This window comes from Saccopteryx leptura, chromosome 7 (genome assembly GCF_036850995.1).
Source record: "Saccopteryx leptura isolate mSacLep1 chromosome 7, mSacLep1_pri_phased_curated, whole genome shotgun sequence".
Taxonomy (NCBI): Eukaryota; Metazoa; Chordata; class Mammalia; order Chiroptera; family Emballonuridae; genus Saccopteryx; species Saccopteryx leptura.
The window spans coordinates 64,840,809-64,861,029 of NC_089509.1; the positions used below are offsets into that span (position 1 = coordinate 64,840,809).

Consider the following 20,221-nt stretch of genomic DNA (forward strand, 5'->3'; position numbering starts at 1 on the left):
TTGTCTCACTCTGCAATTGTAGACTGTACAAATCTACATTGGTATGTCAGCATCTCCCCAAACATTGATTACTTTAAAATAATACTGGAGAAACTAGTGTCACTATTCAATCTTCTCCATTGCAGAGAAAAGAAAGCCAAGGGATCTGATATATGACCTTGATGGTGGGAAAGGGTTAGAATCATTTTACTAAAAGAAGAGAAGTAAACTTCCTTAATGTCTCCTTTTTGAAATAATACTACCTTAAAATTAGGAACCTATTGATTTTTTTTGTTTCTTTTCCAGTTTTATTAATATATAATTAACATATAACATTGTATTAGTTTAAGGTGTACATCATGATGATTTGATATATGCAATATTGCAAAATGATTGTCACAATAAGTTTGGTTAGCACAATAAATAAATTAATTAAAAAAAGGGTCTCATCGTAAGAAAAAAATTATAACTTTGTGAGGAAACCTTTTGATTTTGAAAGCTGGTGTTAGAGCTTATTTTCAATGAATAAAAAAATGTTCTTGAATTTAGACTAAAAGAAACCAAAGGAATTCTAAATTAATTTTCTCTTGCATCTTTGGTGAATAGCAGGCATGGTATACACTATTATTACATAGAGCAACCTCCTATCACTACGATAGCCCTCATGGATTGGAATGGAAAAAGAGAAACACTTGATGATTATTGAACCATTTTCCCTCTCTATTGATGTTGATTAAAAATTAATTTAAAACATTATTTGTATCATGTACCATTATAGTTGTTGACTCATATGTGATTTAAATTTCTTAGATATTTCTATAAAAGTTCCCATTTGGTGCTTTAGACAAGACATTCGTAATTCATTAGTTTTTTTGAATGTGACAAAGATAACCATGCCTAACTCTTACTTAAAAATTTAAACATACAAAAGGCAAACATGTAACTATTTCATTTTAGATATTTTCTTCTGCCAAGTATTTTAAGTAGAATTTCACAAACATTAATTTTGTGCTAGCCTTCACACTATTTTAGAGTTATTCTTAATGTATAACTATTTTCTTTGATCAAACTTGGAGAAACCACCATGCATCTAAGTTGGGATGGCATAGGACACTTTACTTATATAATGAACATAATAAAAATGTATCAGTGCATTTGTTTTTCCATATTATTTTATTTTTAAGATCTTATTGACATTTGAGACTCAGGTGCAACACACACCATTATAGCTATTATTTTTAAAGTCAATATATGTTATTTCATGTCATTTTAATGCTTTATAATGTCATTTGAGTGGCTTTATAATAATCCTTTACCAGCTAGTACCATAGTAACATTATTTTGTAATCTTTATTTTATTTCAGGAAATGCATACTTAAGACTGGTGATTTCCCAAAATTCCAGGGTGAATCAAGGACCTATCAAACTTTTGCGTCTGGATGCATTGATTACTTCAACAGAAAATTTCTCCCGACTATAATTACTAAAAAAATTAGGAACTTATTTTAAATAGATGTTTTCTAGACTTTCCTGATTCATTTATTTTTCTTTAGGGTCTAAGTTTAGAGAGAAAAAAAGTATTGTTCAAAGAGATATTTTGAAAAATGACATGAAGTGATAATAAAATTTCTGTAAAACAGGAGATCTGTACACCTGAAAACATGTCTGGGAGTCATGGAGAAGAAAGTGGCAGGAAGGCCATGAGATAATTCCTATGAGTCATCTTAATAGAAAGAAGACACGACTTATTTTTGGTGCTTATAACACTGGCTAAAATACTGCTCTTCTGGTGAAATCCCAAAGCTTTCCATTTCTAGCTCTCTGCAGTTTAATCTAAGATGCATCCCTATATTAATTTCAGCTAACCAGCAAAATTTTATAGGGAATTGCAAGAAGCCATGTAGATGAAACAAAGATAAACAATTTCTATCCATATAATGTATGAAATTGATGAGAGACAAAGGAAGCAACACTCATGAGCCAGGACCATAAAAGGTACAAAAATGCAAGAAATGAAAGAGACTACTGTGATCATGTAAAAATTCTTTTTGAAAAGAGAACACTCTAGAAGGCATAAAGAATAAAGAGTCAGAAGAATGTATGCTGTATAAGAATGCATCTTCCAGAATGAAATACCTTTTACAGGTGTAAGCTCCACTTTCTCTGGAACCTCAGGCTTTTCAAGAACTTTCTTCTTTGGAACAGCTTTAAAGAATATGATCTTGCTTTTATTATTTGTATATACAACTAGACTGAAGCAAATTATTAAACTCTTGCTCCAAGAATCATAACCAAGCTTTGGTTATAACCAAAAAAGCATTAATAACAGCCAAGAACAGCCATCACAGATCACACAAGAAGCATCCAAACCATGAAAACAGATTGCAGTTTTATCCCAAAGCAGAATAGTAAATTAAAGTCTGGCTGAGAAGAAAGATAATTTTATTTTTTTGCAGGAAAAAGAAAATTTCCTTTGAGTATAAACTTGAAGAGAAATTTATTTAAGTACGTGTTCCCATGGAGTCAATCAACACGTGGGTAGCCTTTTTAAGTGCCTACTTTCTCTCTATCTGACCTAAAATGCTGAGGAGTTCTTCCTACTGGCCGGGCGGGTTGCAGAAGGGCAAGAATCACTAGAAGTCAAGTCTTATTCTGGAAGATTCTGGTTTCATACGTGTGTATGGAGAAAGTGTTCATCTAAGATTATATCCAGATAATTTTAGATTGGGAAATCTCATGACACCACAAAGACAATATTTTATTAAAATAAGAATAATATGCTTTTGCTAGTTTATTTCAGCTTTTAAAGATGTTATTAAAAATAAGTAATATTGCATCAATTCAAAGAAAAATTTAAATGGAAAAAGAATGAAGGGGAGTTTAACGATGAGAAGCAATGCTTGATATCAAATGTATCCATAATCTCTCTGGCTCTGTTGAGGATGACCACAGAATACAACTGGGCTTTTATTAAATTACAAAAAAAAAGTGGGGGAGCAGTGATAGGCCATTTATACGCTTTCTTTTCTTGGTATATAAGCACATATTAGCTATTGGATGCTATAAATATATTACTTATAGTTAAAAGCACATGAAATTCTTTAAGAACAAAGTTTTGGCTTTTGCATAAATTTGTTACTGCAATATTAAAAATATATCGCAAACTTTTCTCATACATTTCACATGCATAAGATCCCAAAGATATGCATAGCAATCAGGCTTTGAAATCAGAAAACTCTTTCTCCGCACTCCGCATAAAAAAGTTAGTTGGACAGATGTCTAGGACGAAGCTCGCAAAAGGCACTTTCTGACATTCGGGGCAGCGGGCACAGCCTGGCAAGGCACTGGAGCGGCATAAACCACAGCTTGATCGCATCTGAGAGCACACACTTTTAAAAGTTCTTGCAAGCACCACTTCAGACAGCTGGATAGCAGGTTAAAAAAACTTTGGAAGTGGCATTTTATACCTTTAAGTTGGAATGCTTTCTCCTTCACGTCTTCCTTAGGTGGAGCGGGGGGAGGAGCTGGCGGCTTTGGTTTGAATTTTGGTTTCTCGATACCCTTCTTTTCAGGTTCAGGTTCAGGTTCTTAAAAGAGTATTTCAGGAGTGTTAGTATATGTACATATTAATTAGCATGTAGATATATAGTATATTCAGTAAAAATGTAAATTTATGTGATGTAAATGTTTGTTTTTTGGATACAGAATATTAGTGTTCAACATAAAACATAAAACAGCGTCCAACATAAAACATAACAATATCAACATAAGACACAGATAATGAGAAATACAGCAAAAGAATTAAAAACAACAAAGAAAGCAACCACGGAAGCCACATTTATGTGAGGTAGATGGTACAAATTACATAGATACATACAAATCAGATGCACATTTAAAACAGTAAATCTTACATATAGGTGCAGAGACCTACTATACATGTAGAATAACATTTATATATATATATTAAGATGAAGATATGATGATGAAGATTAAGTCCAATTAATTGAATACCTGGAACTGGTACTTCTTCTGGCTGTGGTTCAGGCTCGGGTTCTTCAGGCTTAATATACCTTTCAATTTCACGCTCTTTAAAGAATGTTGACAAAGGATGTGAGATTGTAAAGTTCTTCACAAAGAGCCACACAAATTTCACACAGATGTAAAGATTATAGTCACAAAGATAAAAGTATACAATTCAGAATATTCACTTATATAGGAAAAAAAGGAGAAGATTCCTACTTTCTTATACTTGAACTTTCTATTAACTACTTTTGGATGTATGTTGATAGCAAATGAGGTGGGTTTTTAAAATTCAATATTGGGTTACCATTTAAGGATCCAATGCAATTAATTCTTCCAGTTCTGCCTTGTTATTTTCAGAATTTATAATTAATACCAGGAATAATCAAATTAATAACTCAAATTCCACTTCCAAAGAAGCATAACTATTCAAAAAATGAAACATGCTGGAGTGTCAAGAAGGAATTTCACCTATAAATACTTCCATATTTCTAACAAGAGCTTTCAAGATATTAAAAAAATATTTTAATATATATACCTTCAACAGGGGGAGTCACTTTTCTACCAATTGTTATGGATGCCTTTTCTTCATATATTACTTCCTCAGGAGACTCTTCAACTTAAAAAATACAGTATCTTATTTTAGAATGCATTCAGAATAGAATATTGCAACTGCTAAGTTGCAAGATATCAACTTTGTTACACTCTATAATATATTCTTCAAATGACCCCAAGATATCAGTAAATTCACTAGTTAAGACAGACAACAGATAGCCTGACCAGGTGGTGGTGCAGTGGATAGAGTGTTGGCCTGGGATCCTGAGGACTGAGGTTCAAAACCCCAAGGTCGCTGGCTTGAGGACAGGCTCACCAGTTTGAGCATGGGCTCACCAGCATGAGTATGGGGTCACTGGCTCATAGACATGACTCCATGGTCACTGGCTTGAGCAAAGTGGTCACTGGCTCAGCTAGAGCCGGTCAAGGCACATATGGGAAAGCAATTAATAAACAACTGAAGTGCTGCAATAAAGAACTGATGCTTCACATCTCTCTCCCTTCTGGTCTGTCCCTTTCTGTCTGTCTCCCCCCCACCCTGATAAAAAAAAAAAAGGCAGACAACAGATAAATACGTAAGACTCATCTACAACCAAAGAAAGATGATGAAGACAATTGTTATCTTTCCAAGATTTATAGAGAAGCCATGTACCTTGAATAGGTGGAGCTTCTGGCTCTTCAGGGAGAGGAATGGACACTTCCATTTCAGGGATGATTTCCTTGGGCACTTCAGGCACTTTAAAGATATTGATTTTGTTTACTATTAAGAATTTAAAAGAACTTGCAAGATTCTGCAAAGAGCAGGCAAAGAATACAAGGTGAAGAACTTCATCTTTAAAGCTTTCACTGGGAAGAGACTTTTGGAGGATGGTACCCATTTGGACATCCTAATTTTATAAATGAGTCTTCACAGCCTTCTTTATTTGCTTCTTTTCTTCTATGTACCCTTAAATGTAGGTGTTCTCTACTGGTCTAACTTCGATGCTTTTAAAAATTGGCTCTACATTCTGTTCCTTGAACAATCACTCCTGCACTCTCAACTCTTATTTCCATATGGATGATTTCTAGACCTGCGTCTCTAACACTGACCTTTTTCCTTAAGTTCCACATGTACATTCCCAATTTCCACAAAGGAAAAGTGAAAAATATATTCACTATCTTATTTTTAATATCAGTTCAGGGACCCAGTGAACCATCTTCATGGCCATCTGGCTTCAACCCTTACAATCAGCTTGGACTCCATTTCCCTAATTGTTTTGATAACAGACACCAATTTAATCTCCATCTCCCACAAATTCAACTTCCTTCTTTCCATTTCTACCCCCACTAAACTCATTGAACTCTTAATGACCTTAAATAACTGCAATGGCTGCTTACTATTATCACTGTCTTTCACTAGCTTGAACTGATGCTGGTTATCTTTTTGAAGCTCAACTCCTATTTATTATACATCTGCTTCAGAACTTTTGAAGCTTCCTATTGCTTATAGAATAAAGTATACACCTTATGTTGACATTCAAAGAACTCCAAAATATAACATGATCCTCATCTCTGTATCTGCCTTTATCTTTCAAATACACCTCACAAGCAAGCCATACTCAAATGACACATGCTTATTTTCACAGTCTCTGAACTTCTAGTCTTCTAACTCAGTGCCTTTGATATAATATTCCCTTTTCCTAGAATACTATTTCCTCAGTTGCTACATGTAAATATTCATCAAACTTAATATTATAGCTTTTCCACATATTTCCCCTCGATGACGTGCCTGAAATTGACCTTTCCTTGCTTTGTATTTCCATAGTCATTTACATTCACTTTGTAGCTGTGTTGTGTTAGGGTTGTGCTGGATGTTCTTATCATCAGGTTTAAATGGCTTGAAAGCAGTATTAGATGTTATCTTTTCTAATACAGTGTCGTGTTAATAAAAAAATTTAACAAAGTACACCGAATTGAGCTGTCCTATACATCGACTGAGGGGAGATCCTTCTCAACCACACGTAACCATGTCATGGCACAACTGAATTTCATTTATCTTTGTTCTCCTGCTTTGTCTGTCTCATTTTCCCTCCTTACCCTCATTATTTTCCTCTTTTTACTGTGAAATGTAGTTTTGCATAAACTTAGACTATGGTATTATTTCCCTAAGAAACATTATTGAAATGCTCAGATAACGTTTAGAGGACCAGAAATTTTTCTTACTACTAGGTACCTTTTTTCGGCCGGACTTCTTGCCTTTTGGTAACAGGTACAGGTTCCTTCTTTACTGGAACAAGTTTCTTGCGCAAGTCAGTCACTTTGAAGATATTAGTTTTATTTTAAAAAGAGTACTTAAAAACATTTAAAAGTGTTAAGAATAAAGACTATAATTCATGAAGCAGCATTAAAATTAATAAGGACATTTTTTGTCCCTAGTTATGCAATAACAAAGACAATTTATTGGATTTCACTTTAAGATGTCAGAATACAATTTAAAAAAATTATGCTTTCAATGATGATGTGTATACCTTGAATTTCTGGTGTTTCTGGCTTCTTAACGATTGGGACTTTCTTCGGTGGGACAACTTTCTTTGCCAGTGCAGGTACTTTAAAGATATTAGTAGCATTTAATAATATAACATTGCAAGATGCAATATTTACAAATTAATTTGACAAGTCTGTTCAACACTATAACATATGGGTAACAGTTAAACGCACAATACCATACAATACAGAATAAGTAAAGTGTCAAATTTTAGACAGGACATGAAAATGAAGTCAATATTGACTGATTTTTACTATAAGTACCTTTAGGAGGTGGAGCTTCTGGTTTTTTGACGATAGGAACTTTCTTCTCTGGAACAATTTCCTTGGGCTCTTCAGTTACTTAAAAAATAGGATTTTTTTTTAGTCAGATGATCATAATGAAAAACTTAATACTAATGAATGAATTAAAAATCACGTCTATTTCTTTGTTAAATACAGTGTAAAATTTGGTAGGACCAAAGTTTTATGTGCGAATGACTTTTGTTCTTGCTAATGTAGTCAAATAGCAAGTAAGGAGATTAAAGACTGACATTTTACCTTAAGGAAGATATAAAATGTCATAGAAATGAAATGATGTACTTTCCCATACAGAGGATCTTGGCTTGTACCTGCTGGCGGTGGTGGGGCTTCTGGTTCCTCTTCTTCCACAACAGGAGCTGGTGCTTCCTCTTCAGGAGCAATTTCCTCAGGTTCTTCATACACTTTAAATATATAGTTAATTTTAATTCAGTGTGTGAAACCACGTTCTAAATCACACCAAACACTGAACACACTAAATAGTAATTCCTTGTTTCAATTAATATCTTCTCTTATTTGTTAGGATGAAATCTATCTTATTTCCACTGACTTCTGTTTCTATTGATGTGAATGCTTAGAAAGCCTTTTGGTGTCTAATGTTTTTCATAGTCATCCGTTCTCCCGTCCTGTGTACACGGGAGAGTGTTGTTTAATATGGGTTACAATGCCCTATGTAGCTGCCACTGACTGATAACTTAAAATAGAGTTGAGATTGGAGCTAATTAAAAATGATGAAGTAAGACAAATAATGAACAAAAAGTGATCAAAAGATATTAAATTAGAAAAAAGAAGAACAAGGCTTAAGTGAGAAATAGCACCAGCGGCAGTTGTGGTCTTACATGTACCTTCTGGAGGAGGAGACTCCACCTTCTTGGGAACAGGAACGGCTGGTTTCTCTTCTATGACTGGTTTCTTTGGTACTTCTGGCACTTTAAAGATATTAGTTAGTTTTACTTCTGGGTATTTGGAAGGACATGAAATTTATACCACATCTAGTTCACATGTAGTTCAGATAACACAGGGACAGATCCAAGAACAAAATTCACAATAAGGTCAATGATCGTTCTTGGAACTACACAGAAAGAAGGAAAATGTGGCCTATAAATATTACCAAAACCACATTAGTAAACTCTTCCAATTCTCACATTAGATACATTAGTGTTTTTTTTTTAAATCAGTGATGTTATTAAAAAAAAAGTAAACCCTAAACATCCAGAATATAAGGTTTGTAGATGTGAATATAAGAGATTTGACAAACAAAAGAGTTTCATATAATAAGTGATTTTTTGAGACCAAGACTGAGAACTTCTGTAGAATCTCATTACTGACATGTACCTTTTGCTGGTGGGATTTCCGGCTTTTTGGGAACAGCTACTTTCTTTTCTGGAACAACTTCTTTTGGAACTTCAGGCACTTTAAAGATATTAGTATTTTAACATTATGAAGAATAGCTAGTAAACATTTATCACATTTACACAGAACAGAACATTTGTTAAGAGTTGGAGGCTACATCCACCCCCATCAGATGGTGACCGCTACGTGTACCTTTGGCAGGTGGGACTTCCGGTTTCTTGAGAACCACCGGGGGCACTTTCTTTTCAGGAACAACTTCCTTGGGCACTTTAAAAGATATTAGTAGTTTTTAGCTTATAGTTTCAATGACACACGGAAATCATGAAGTAGAGCAGTAAAATGTAAGATTTTTAAAGACATATCTTCTTGTAGGAAGTCGGGGGCAGTGAAATATACCTTTCACTGGAGGTGGTTCAGGTTTTTTGGCAACGACAGCAGGAGGTTTCTTTTCTGGGACAGGTTTCTTAGGCGGCACAGTCACTAAAGATTTTAGAATTTATATTTTAGAATAAGAGAAGAGGAGTGAGGAACAGGACAAAGGCGGGGAGCACTGGCTAAGGCCGTGGGTCCAGCAGCCGGCCCAGTACCTGGGGGCGGAGCCTCGGGCTCGGGCTCTTCCACGGCTTCCTCGGGAGGCTCTTCAGAGACTGTTTCCTCGGGCTCCTCGTACACTTGAAAGACACAAGCTCATTTTAACACCAGACTTGACTAAAGAATATAAAATATTTTGCAAGGCGTTGTTTATCACACTAAGAAGAGAGTTTTTCTTTTTAAAAACCACTGGTTTGGATCATTTCATTATTACCTTCAGGGGGAGGAGGACTCTCCGGTTTGGGAGGAATAGCTTCAGGCACCTTCTTTACTGGGACTGCTGCCTTTGGCACCTCGGGCACTTTAAAGATATTAGTATTTTGATGTTTAGGCAAAGTCAAGACAAATGAACAGTATTAAACGCAGCAAAATGAACAATGTCAGACACAGGCACTACCTTTAGCTGGTGCGACTTCTGGCTTTTTAGGAGGCACCAAAGGCACTTTCTTTTCAGGGACTTCTTGAGGAGCCTCAGGCACTTAAAAGATATTAGTACAATTACAAACAGGAGTTCTGAGACTGCTAGAACAAAGTAATTTCAAGAACAAAAAAGTCCAATGGCCCATGACAAATACCTTTAACAGGTGGGACTTCGGCCTTTTTAGGAGGCGCCAAAGGCCTTTTCTTTTCAGGGACTTCTTTGGGAGCCTCAGGCACTTAAAAGATATTAGTACAATTAGAAACCGGAGTTCTGAGACCGCTAGGACAAAGTAATCTGAAGAGGAGAAGACTCATATCTTCTTAAGTCTAAGGTCAATGGCAAGTACCTGTAACAGGTGGGACTTCGGCCTTTTTAGGAGGTGCCACAGGCACTTTCTTTTCAGGGGCAACTTCTTTGGGAGCCTCAGGCACTTAAAAGATATTAGTACAATTAGAAACAGGAGTTCTGAGACCGCTAGGACAAAGTAATCTGAAGAGCAGAAGACTCATATCTTCTTAAGTCTAAGGCCAATGGCAAGTACCTGTAACAGGTGGGACTTCGGCCTTTTTAGGAGGCGCCACAGGCACTTTCTTTTCAGGGGCAACTTCTTGGGGAGCCTCAGGCACTTATAAGATATTAGTAAAGTTACAGTCAGGAGTTATGATACAACTGGAAGGAAACATTTTCAAGAGCAGAAGAATTATGTCTTAAAGCTTGGGATCAGGGACAAATACCTGTAACAGGGGAGACTTCTGGCTTTTTAGGAGGCGCCACAGGCACTTTCTTTTCAGGGACAACTTCTTGGGGAGCCTCAGGCACTTAAAAGATATTAGTAAAGTTATTTTTAGTAGTGATGAGACCGCTGGAACAAAGTATTTTTAAGATTGGAAGAGTTATATCTTCCTAAGTCTCAGGTGAGCGATAAGTACCTGTAACAGGTGGGACCTCTGGCAGTTTCGCAGGTGCCACCGGTGGTGCCTTCTGCTCAGGGACAGCCTCTGGCGGAGCTTCAGACACTTAAAGATATTAGTGGTTTACACTTAGGTTCATGAGATCGATGGACTGAAGATATTGCCAAGAGCAAAGTTGTGTTTTTTATTTATTTTTTTCTATAGAATAAGGACAGCATGAAAAATACCTGGAACAGGTGGGGCTTCTGGTTTCTTTGGTGGTGTCCTGGGAATTTTCTTTTCTGGGACAACTTCTTGAGGAGCTTCAGGCACTTAAAAGATATTAGTAGTTTTACGCTGAAGTTAATAAAGACCAGTGGACTGAGTTTTCAGAAGAAGAAGAGAGAGTTCTTTGGCAGAATGACGTCAGGGCTAACACATACCTGTGACAGGTGGGGCTTCCGGTTTTTTGGGTGGTGCCTTGGGAACTTTCTTTTCTGGGACAACTTCTTGGGGAGCTTCAGGCACTTAAAAGATATTAGTAGGTTTACACTTAAGTTAATGAAGAGCAAAGGCCGAAGCTTATTCTCAAGAATGAAAGAGATATTTCTTCTGCAAAATGAGGTCAGGGCTAACATATACCTGTGACAGGTGGGGCTTCTAGGGTTTTTTTGAATGGTGCTTTGGGAATTAACTTTTCTGGGGCAACTTCTTGAGTAGCTCCAAGTACTAAAAAGATGTTAATAGTTTTAGAATTTATGAATAGCGAAGGCATAGACTGTAATAATTGTAAGGATACCAGACAACGTTTTCTTCCTCTTAACAGAGCGGTGGGAATAAATACCTTGAGCAGGCAGGGCTTCTGCTCTTTTGGGCACAGTCACAGACACTTTCTTTTCAGGTACAACTTCTTTAGGAGCTTCGGGAACTTTGAAGATATTAGTATGTTTTAGTTAGAAACTATAAATAGGGGGAATGTTGATAACATATTTACCCAAGCAATACAATTTGGAAGACAGGGGGACACTTCTAAACACGCTGTCCCCAGTCCCTTGAAAGGGAGAACAACAAACAACACAGAAGGATAAATACCTTTAGCAGGTGGAGCTTCCGGCTTTTTAGGAGGAGACACAGGCACTTTCTTTGCAGGGACGGCTTCCTTTGGCGGCGGCACCTCAGGCACTTAAAAGATATTGGTAATTTGTGTTTAGAAAAAGTGAAAATAATTGATGATTATGTAATCATACACCAAGATATATTGGCAAACTTCTGACTTTTTTTTTTCCTTTAGAATGATATCCCTTTTATGGAGTGGTATTTGTATATATAATTTTCTAGCTAAAAGAGTTGTTATTTTTCTCCCTGGTATAGATAGCTTTGACATTACCTTCAGGGGGAGGACTTTCCGGTTTGGGAGGAATAGCTTCAGGCACCTTCTTTACTGGGACTGCTGCCTTTGGCACTTCGGGTACTTTAAAGATATTAGTATTTTGATGATTAGACAGAGTCAAGACAAGAGGACAGCATTGAAGAGCGACACAGAGGTGACTACCTTTAGCTGGTGGGACTTCTGGCTTTTTAGGAGGCGTCAAAGGCACTTTCTTTTCAGGGACAATATCTTCAGGAGCCTCAGGCACTTAAAAGATATTAGTAAAATTACATCTCGAAGTTAGGAAGACCACTGGAACAAAATATTTTCAAGAGCCAATAAGTTCTGCTTTGTTAAAACCTAAGGTCAGGGACAAATACCTGGAACAGGTGGGACTTCTGGCTTTTTAGGAGGCAGCAAAGGCACTTGCTTTTCAGGGACAACTTCTTTGGGAGCCTCTGGCACTTAAAAGATATTAGTACAATTACAATCAGGTGTTATAAGACCAAGGGAAAAAAGTATTTTCAGGAGCAGATAAGTTATATATTCTTACACCTAGATCCATGACAAATACCTGAAACAGGTGGGACTTCTGGCTTTTTAGGAGGCAGCAAAGGCACTTGCTTTTCAGGGACAACCTCTTGGGGAGCTCTCAGCACTTTGAAGATATTAGTAAATTTACATTTGAGTTACAAGGATGGACACAGACAGAAATTACGTTTACACATCAGAAGAACTTCCCAGGCTAGCAAGGTGATGCTTTCTGTCACCCTCCCTATCCCGCCTTTGAGAGAGGTCCGCAATGTACCTTTGACAAGGACAGCTTCAGGCTTTTGGGGAGGATGCACTTTCTTTTCAGGGACAACTTCTTTGAGAGCCTCAGTCACTTTAAAGATATTAATATTTTTACATTTAGGGTTATAGGAATCGGTACAAACAGGAAAGCACATTTATATGGGAAAAGATATTTTTTCCAAATCTCTGAGCTTCTAGCAACGTATACCTTCATCAGGGGGGCCTTCGGGAAGTTTGTGAGGAGCCACATATGTTCTCTTTTCAGGGAGACTTTCTTGAGGTGCTTCCGGCACTTTAAGAAATTAGTATTTTAACATTTAGTGTTATGAAGACCATGAGGAGCAGGCAAATATTTTCAAGACAGCAACAGTGATTGCTTCTAGAGCTTGAGGACATGGTAACTTGTACCTTTAACTGATGGAGGTTCTCTTTTTTTGGAAGGAACTCTCTTTACGGGAACAACTTCTTGAGGAGCTTCAGTCACTTTAAAGATATTAGTAGGGCACGCTTAAGAATTAAAATGATTAATGAAAACTGAAATCACAATATGTTAGCAAATACAGTGTTTTAGAAGTCTCTTCTCTCCCTTTCTATGTTCTGTTTGCCTTGCCAATCAAGTAAGTCTATGGGTTAGTAGGATCTTTGAGAAGAGGGTTCACCCTTCTCCAGCACCGAGCAAAGTTTCTGTGACACTGTAGAACCCTCCATACTAAGTATTTGTTGAATGGATACTTTTAATTGGAGGGTTTTCTGTTTTGATAAACACAGTCACAAATATTTTCTTCTGAGAGGGTGCTTTAATGACTCTAGTATGTTCAGGAGTTATGGAGAACACTAAAAACTAATTTTAAGAGCAGAGGACAGACAATTCCTTCAGTACCTATGCAGAAATGACACGCACCTTTCATAGACAGTGGTTCTGGCTGTTTAGGAACGCCCTCAGATACCTGCACATCGGGAGTAACCTTTTTCATAGCTTCTGGTGCTTTGAAGATAGAGGTATCATATTTAGAGATTAAGGGATCAGTGGAGACATTAGTCACTTTAACTAAATCAGAGATTATTTTATGGCTACAAGGGTGCTTCCTTCAAGAATTAGATGAGGTATAAAGTACTGAGGAAAGGAATCTTGTCTTCTGTGTCTTTGCTCAGTATGCCCCAGCTCACTAGCGCCATGCACAAAATAGGCACTTACTAAATAAATGAAGGAAGAATGAATGGATACCTTTAGTGGAAGGTGTTTCAATCTCAGGGGGAGCAGTCGTGGGTGTTTCCTTTACAGGGACAACTTCTGGAGGTGATTCAGGCACTTTAAAGATATTAATTTATTGCACTTCAGAGTGATGAAGAGCAGTAAAGAGTTTTAGACATACCTCCACCTACAGGAATGCGCCAGATTGGGAGACCTCCCTGCTGCTTGAATCTGATCCTTAGGTAACAGTATGAATATCTGATGATCAAGAGCTGTTTTCTTGGTCACCTCAGACACTATCTATATTAGTAATTTTATTGGGATGGTAGATATATAGAAAATTAGATCATGGAAAATTAGCTTCGCATAAAAAAATTGATTTTTTTCTTTGTTTATAATGAACACTATACCTTTAGTTGTTAGTTTGAGGTGAGTAAAAGAGCTCCTTTCTTATCTGGATTGGCTTCATTTTGTACCTTCACCTTAAGCACTTTAGAAAAGTGTTTATTTTTTAAGTATAGCAGAGAGGAGAACAACCCAAAGATTCTAGACTGAGAAAACAATGTCAACGTGTTTAGATAGTCTTTAAATTACTGAAATTGTTATTCTAGATGTTCAAAAATTTCTCATCTTCTGACTTACCTAAAAATATTCAAAATGGAAAAGTGTAGGGCTCTTTAAAAATAAAAGACAATGAGAGGAGCTACAAAGTATTCAGGGCAGAATTCCAATTTTAACTGCTTTGGTTTTAGAAGAGGCTCGGGTAGAGATGATGTAACAGATAAAAGAGCTCCACCTTAAATTTAATTTTTAATGAATGGGTTCTTGAAAATATTTCTATAATATTTAAGTCTTATGGGAACTAAGTTATTTCAAATTTATATGCATGGTTTTGGTAGGAAGTTTATTTTAATAAAAAAGCAATTTCAACAGGCAGTTATATTATATTTTGGAATTTCCACCTCAGGAAAGTTGAATTGCTAATTTATAGTCTATAGTCAAACACCTCTGTCATTTGATGACACTAATTTCTGCACTAAAGCGATTGTATTGAGCCACTTTAATCTACTTTTGGGGATATAAATGTTAGTTTTATGTAGTTTTTTTTATAGCTATTCTGACTTTTATTTTTGTGGATACCATAACAACTATTTCCTATTGAAAAATCCATCTGGGTTACATCTGCACATTATATGTATACATATTTTCCCCAGAGGCCTCATAGATAAACTTTGTAGCCCAACCATCTCCCATATATATATGTATCAATATATATGTTAAATATTTCCCCCCTCTGTTTTCTCTTAAATGACTCCTGGGGACATGTATATACCCAATCAAACTTCTGCTTTGAGGAAGCCACTTCTCTGAAATGACTTCCGTGGTAGCCTCTGTGGCTTTAAAGACATTAGTATTTTTACATGTGTTAAGTACAAGTATAATTAGAAAATGAGACAGGAAACTTTCTTCTGGCTTGTACCTTTTGGTGATGGAGACTTTCTTCCCCTAGCCGCAGAAGCTGCCCCCTCGGGAACACCTTCCTTGCAGACTTCCATCTCTTTAAAGATATTAGTAGGTTTTACATGAGAAAAGATGAAGAAATGGCATATTAAGAAAGTTAGGTATATTAACTAAGAGATTGTAACTTTAAATTCAAATTTTAATTTTTGTGCTAATAGTTTATCTTTGCACATTGTATGAGTGGCACTTTTTGGTGGGGAATGCCATAATTCCTTGTCTTTAGATGTTCTAAACATATTTTGTAGACTGAAGAAGAATTTTCTTATTTAGATTTTCATAACTAAGAATTATATTTTGAGTTGGAAGATGCTCTGAAATTTTGGGAACAGCCTCAGATAACTATACCTGTGAAAAAACTTCTCTGGTCGTATTAGGGTTCTTTAAAGGTATTAGTAGATTTATACTTAGAACTTATAAAGAGTGAATTATATAACATGCAATTTTTGAATTTTGAAGGCAAAGATATTCATTCAAGTTTGTTGTTGTTGAAATATACCTTTAGTTGCTGGTGTTTTTCTCTTTTTAGGAATAGTCACATATATTTTATCCTCTGGAACAATTTTCTCAGGTGGTTCAGGCACTTAAAAGATATGAGTACAGTTATATTTATAAATGGTGAAGTAAATATTGAGATTTTAAAATGAGCTATAAATAAATATTCTTCAGACTGGGTAATTAGTGTTATATACCTTTTGCTAGTTTGGATTTTGTTTTTTGAGGCTGAGTCAAAAGTACTTTTTCTTCTAGGATTGATTCTTCAGATACTTCATACACTTTAAAGATATTAGTACATATACAATTAACGTCATTTCAAAGCTGATGAAGGGCAGTATTAAGAAAAACATAATACATAATCATTATATAAATTACTAGTCGTACATGAACAAAAATTAGTGACATTAACATATTGGCTAGGAAAAAGGTTTATTCCCAGTTATATGATATGAGACTCAGTATTTCTTTATAAACATGGTGATAAAATTGATTAGCTCACTGACAAGAGACTATATAATTATTCTTTTTCTGCAGATATTTACTGGTAAAATTTTCCTATAGCTCTTGGTTTTTATGGCTTTGTTCATAAAGAACAAGATCAATATTGAGTTGTACATTAGGAATTCTTGTATATTTGACCTACTGGAAATTCATGTATGCCTTTTTCTTCTCCAAGAACCTAGCTAATCTGTGTTTTCAAACCACATCTAGTTTATGTTTTCCTAGGTTAATATTAATGCAAAAATCATTTAGAGACTGAAGTCAGAAAATAAAAATAATTAAATATTTGGAAGGTAAGGCAAATAAGGAAATAAAGATTCCTTCAGCTTTCAGAAAGAAAGACTGGATGATAGCAACAACCAAATTCAATTATGGAAAGGGTATTCAAAGGAGGGAGTCAGCATATATTTTTATCCCACCTGAGAATTACAGGGTGACTAAAAAATTGGGTTTAAACAGGGAACTTTTTAGATTAAAATAGATGGAAGAATATTTGATTACTGGAGCTTTTACTAAGATTATTGTATAGTATTTTATTCAGAATATTTTATTATTCAGATAATAAAAATAATTTTTATCATTTTACTTCTCAAATTATTTAATTATAATTTTGCATGAAAGCTCATTTAAAAAATGGCTTAAGAATTCCTTTGGGGTTCTAAATGGCTGTGTAAATCTATGGTCATTTCAGCAGCATTGCCAAAAGGTTGCCAACATTTCTAGAGATTGTTTTTGAGAGTAAACAAAAAAAAATAATGGTGGAGAATTTTGATTCTATAAAATCCAATTAAAATGCTATTATGAAGTTAATTAATAGTCTGAGAAAATAAATTGCTTCAAAGCAGAAGACATTTCTACACATAACAGATTAATAAAACAAGACAACAAATTCAACAAGACAAATGACTTTTCTAAACTTGGGCAACGTTTTAAGTACAGGACTACTTATTTTTTAAATTGGTGAGGAAATAACTTTGAGGCTAGTAGCCACTTAAATTATTAACTTTTAGCCAAATAGTTATTGTGGTGTTAGGCTTTTATAAAGTATTAGTTTATTTACTTTTTAAAGCTATAAAGACAAACACAAATGACACCAAAGAGAACCACCAATTTTTCTACACTCACTGTACATCGTTGTGTCTTCAGAAAGAACTATGGGTGATTTCTCTTCTTGAATACTTTTCTTAGGCACCTCAGGAACTTTAAAGATATTAGTATATTAATTATTATATATGACAATGTAAGATATTAAAAATATAAAGAAATGAAAAACACACATTTAACCTCACACACATTCACTTTAAACCATGAATAACTAAACAAAGAGTCACTTCCTGTTGTGATTAGTAACAGTGTATACCTTTAGCTGGTGGAACTTCAGGCTTTTTAGGAACAGCTTTATGAACCTTTTCTTCTGGAACAATTTTCTTGGGTACTTCAGGTGCTTTAAAGATATTTGATTGTTTTATTCTTAAGAATGTCGTAATTGGGTGTAAAATATCAAGACAAAAAGAAATATCTAACATAGAGAATACCAAAATTCCAAAATAAGTCAACTAAATACACAGTCAATGTATTTCTCAAGATCACACTGTGAATGAATTCTTGATTTGTCATATTAGAAACACTCTGTCCTTTGGGGATAGCATCATTGTCTATTGTAATTTGGAACATGTCTACTTGTTTCCAAAGGTGCTTGGCAATGGCTTCCGGAATTAATTATTTTTGAAAAACAAGTTGAGGGGTCAATATAGTTTAATTATTGCTTAAGAAAAGGATCAACACAAACAATAAACTTTTAGGCTATCCTTTTGTTCCCCGAGGAAAGATTATGTGATAGAACATAAATTACAGTTTACATTAACCAGTTATATTGTGGCATTGATGGGAGAATGTTATCCGTCTCTTCTCCATAGTAAGTGAATAAAAGAGCTTTTTATATTAGTGATGAATTGGCAAAGGCAGGTACCTTTAGCTGGTGGAAGTTTGGGTTCTTCAGGAACATACACTTTTTCTTCTACCACAATTTTCTTGGATGCTTCAGGTACTTTAAAGATAGTAGTAATAACTTATTTTACTTTTAAATATTCATAAAGATTTTTAACATGCAGAGCATAAGAGAAATGTAAACAGAGAACAACACTATAAAGTACAGACATCACTTTATCAAATACATTACAGTATTTAATGAGAGTTGAATTTTGATAAGAAGTATAAGAACAGATCCAGGGGAATTTCCCATGTTATAAGTTGAGAAGAAAAATTTACAAGACACCTTCAGCTGGTGCTTTCTGCTTGCTTTGGTAGAATAATTGGTACTTTTTGGTGACCATGTTCTTAAATGCTTCACTGATTTTAAAGATATAAGTACACATTATTTATTAGATCGTATTTTTCTCTATTGTGAAATTCAAGAGGTTTACAAAAATGAACACTGCAAGGACATTAAAACATAGTTACCAAGAATTTATACTTAGTAAGTTAATAAAATTAATAACAGAAAAACATGGATTTATGAATAAGCACATTAGTGAATATGTAATAATATAGTAGCAAAGAAGGAAATGTGAATTCAGTTTTTGGAATAGAGACATTTGCTTTGGGCATTTTAGGTATAACAACAGTGACTTTTTTTAAATAGAAATTTCTTTGGACCCTCAGCCACTCCTAAGATATTAGTTTGCTTTAAAAATTACCAAAACACAAAAAAGAAGAAAACATGAAGTATAATGCAAACTTGTAAAATAACCAAGGTGCTACTGTACATACAATTAGGTAAGTAATATTTTTCCAGTGAAATACCTTTAGCTGGTGGCTCTTTTCGAGGAACAACTTTAGTGGGTGGTTTTTTTGGAGGGATGATTTTCTCAGATATTTCAGGCCCTTCAAAGATATTAGTGTTTTGCTTTAGAATAAACTCTTAAAATATTATGGAATATTACCATTAAAGTTAGTATAACAAGGGCTGATAAAATGCTTTATTTATATTTTTTGAACTTATACCATACCTACTTTAAAAAAAGACTTGGTTTTGCTAAATTTCACCTATATTGTATATTTACTATGTGTGTGTGTGTGTGTGTGTGTGTGTGTGTGTGTATATATATATATATATATATATAGATAGATAGTACACACACACACACACACACAGTCCTTCATATCACACACATTATTAATTTGTGCAAGATATGGCATGGTATTGCAAAGGATTATTTGTATTATGGTTAATTTTCAGAAGACACTAGAATGCAGGTGCTGTCACCAACATTTCATATATTTCCTTAATGGTATTTTTAAAATAAAAAATGGCAGAAGCTTTTGATAAGTAATTATCAGTTTATGAACAGCTGACTGAAATGTTATCAAAGCAATGGTTGTTTTGCCTGAACAAATAAATTCCTCAGTGAACTAAGTAGCTTCTTTTTCACTCAACTGATGGCACTAGTCAGTTATTTTGACAACTGTATCAATTATGCAACATTCTCAGCTGGATTTTAAAAAGAATCCAAACTATCATACAGTGACCTCATTAAATAAATAAATATCAAGTATTATCTTGTCTGCTAAGATTACACTCCATGTAGTTGGTCTCTATGTCGATCTTTGTATCAACTTGTTTAAACTATTTGATACAAAGTATAGAGTACTTTATGATTACAAATTGGAAAATAAGTGGGTTTCTAGTGTTCCAAACTGAACATAAAATGTACTTA

At 34.9% G+C, this 20,221-nt stretch overlaps 1 protein-coding gene across 1 annotated transcript in view; it reads right to left on the reverse strand.

The window, feature by feature from the left end:
• Nucleotides 1-20,221, reverse strand: part of TTN (titin) — a 284,284-nt gene that overhangs the window by 120,859 nt on the left and 143,204 nt on the right. Inside the window, exons 152-168 of the mRNA XM_066346291.1 lie at nucleotides 19,308-19,388; nucleotides 18,475-18,552; nucleotides 12,382-12,465; nucleotides 12,185-12,268; nucleotides 12,020-12,103; nucleotides 10,477-10,560; nucleotides 10,089-10,172; nucleotides 9,536-9,622; nucleotides 9,318-9,401; nucleotides 9,127-9,210; nucleotides 8,923-8,997; nucleotides 8,713-8,790; nucleotides 8,223-8,306; nucleotides 7,689-7,781; nucleotides 7,342-7,419; nucleotides 3,447-3,566; nucleotides 2,116-2,184 (exon numbers count right to left, since the gene is read on the reverse strand). Of these exons, the coding sequence (XP_066202388.1) occupies nucleotides 2,116-2,184; nucleotides 3,447-3,566; nucleotides 7,342-7,419; nucleotides 7,689-7,781; nucleotides 8,223-8,306; nucleotides 8,713-8,790; nucleotides 8,923-8,997; nucleotides 9,127-9,210; nucleotides 9,318-9,401; nucleotides 9,536-9,622; nucleotides 10,089-10,172; nucleotides 10,477-10,560; nucleotides 12,020-12,103; nucleotides 12,185-12,268; nucleotides 12,382-12,465; nucleotides 18,475-18,552; nucleotides 19,308-19,388 (1,431 nt within the window). The remainder of the gene's footprint in view (nucleotides 1-2,115; nucleotides 2,185-3,446; nucleotides 3,567-7,341; nucleotides 7,420-7,688; nucleotides 7,782-8,222; nucleotides 8,307-8,712; nucleotides 8,791-8,922; nucleotides 8,998-9,126; nucleotides 9,211-9,317; nucleotides 9,402-9,535; nucleotides 9,623-10,088; nucleotides 10,173-10,476; nucleotides 10,561-12,019; nucleotides 12,104-12,184; nucleotides 12,269-12,381; nucleotides 12,466-18,474; nucleotides 18,553-19,307; nucleotides 19,389-20,221) is intronic.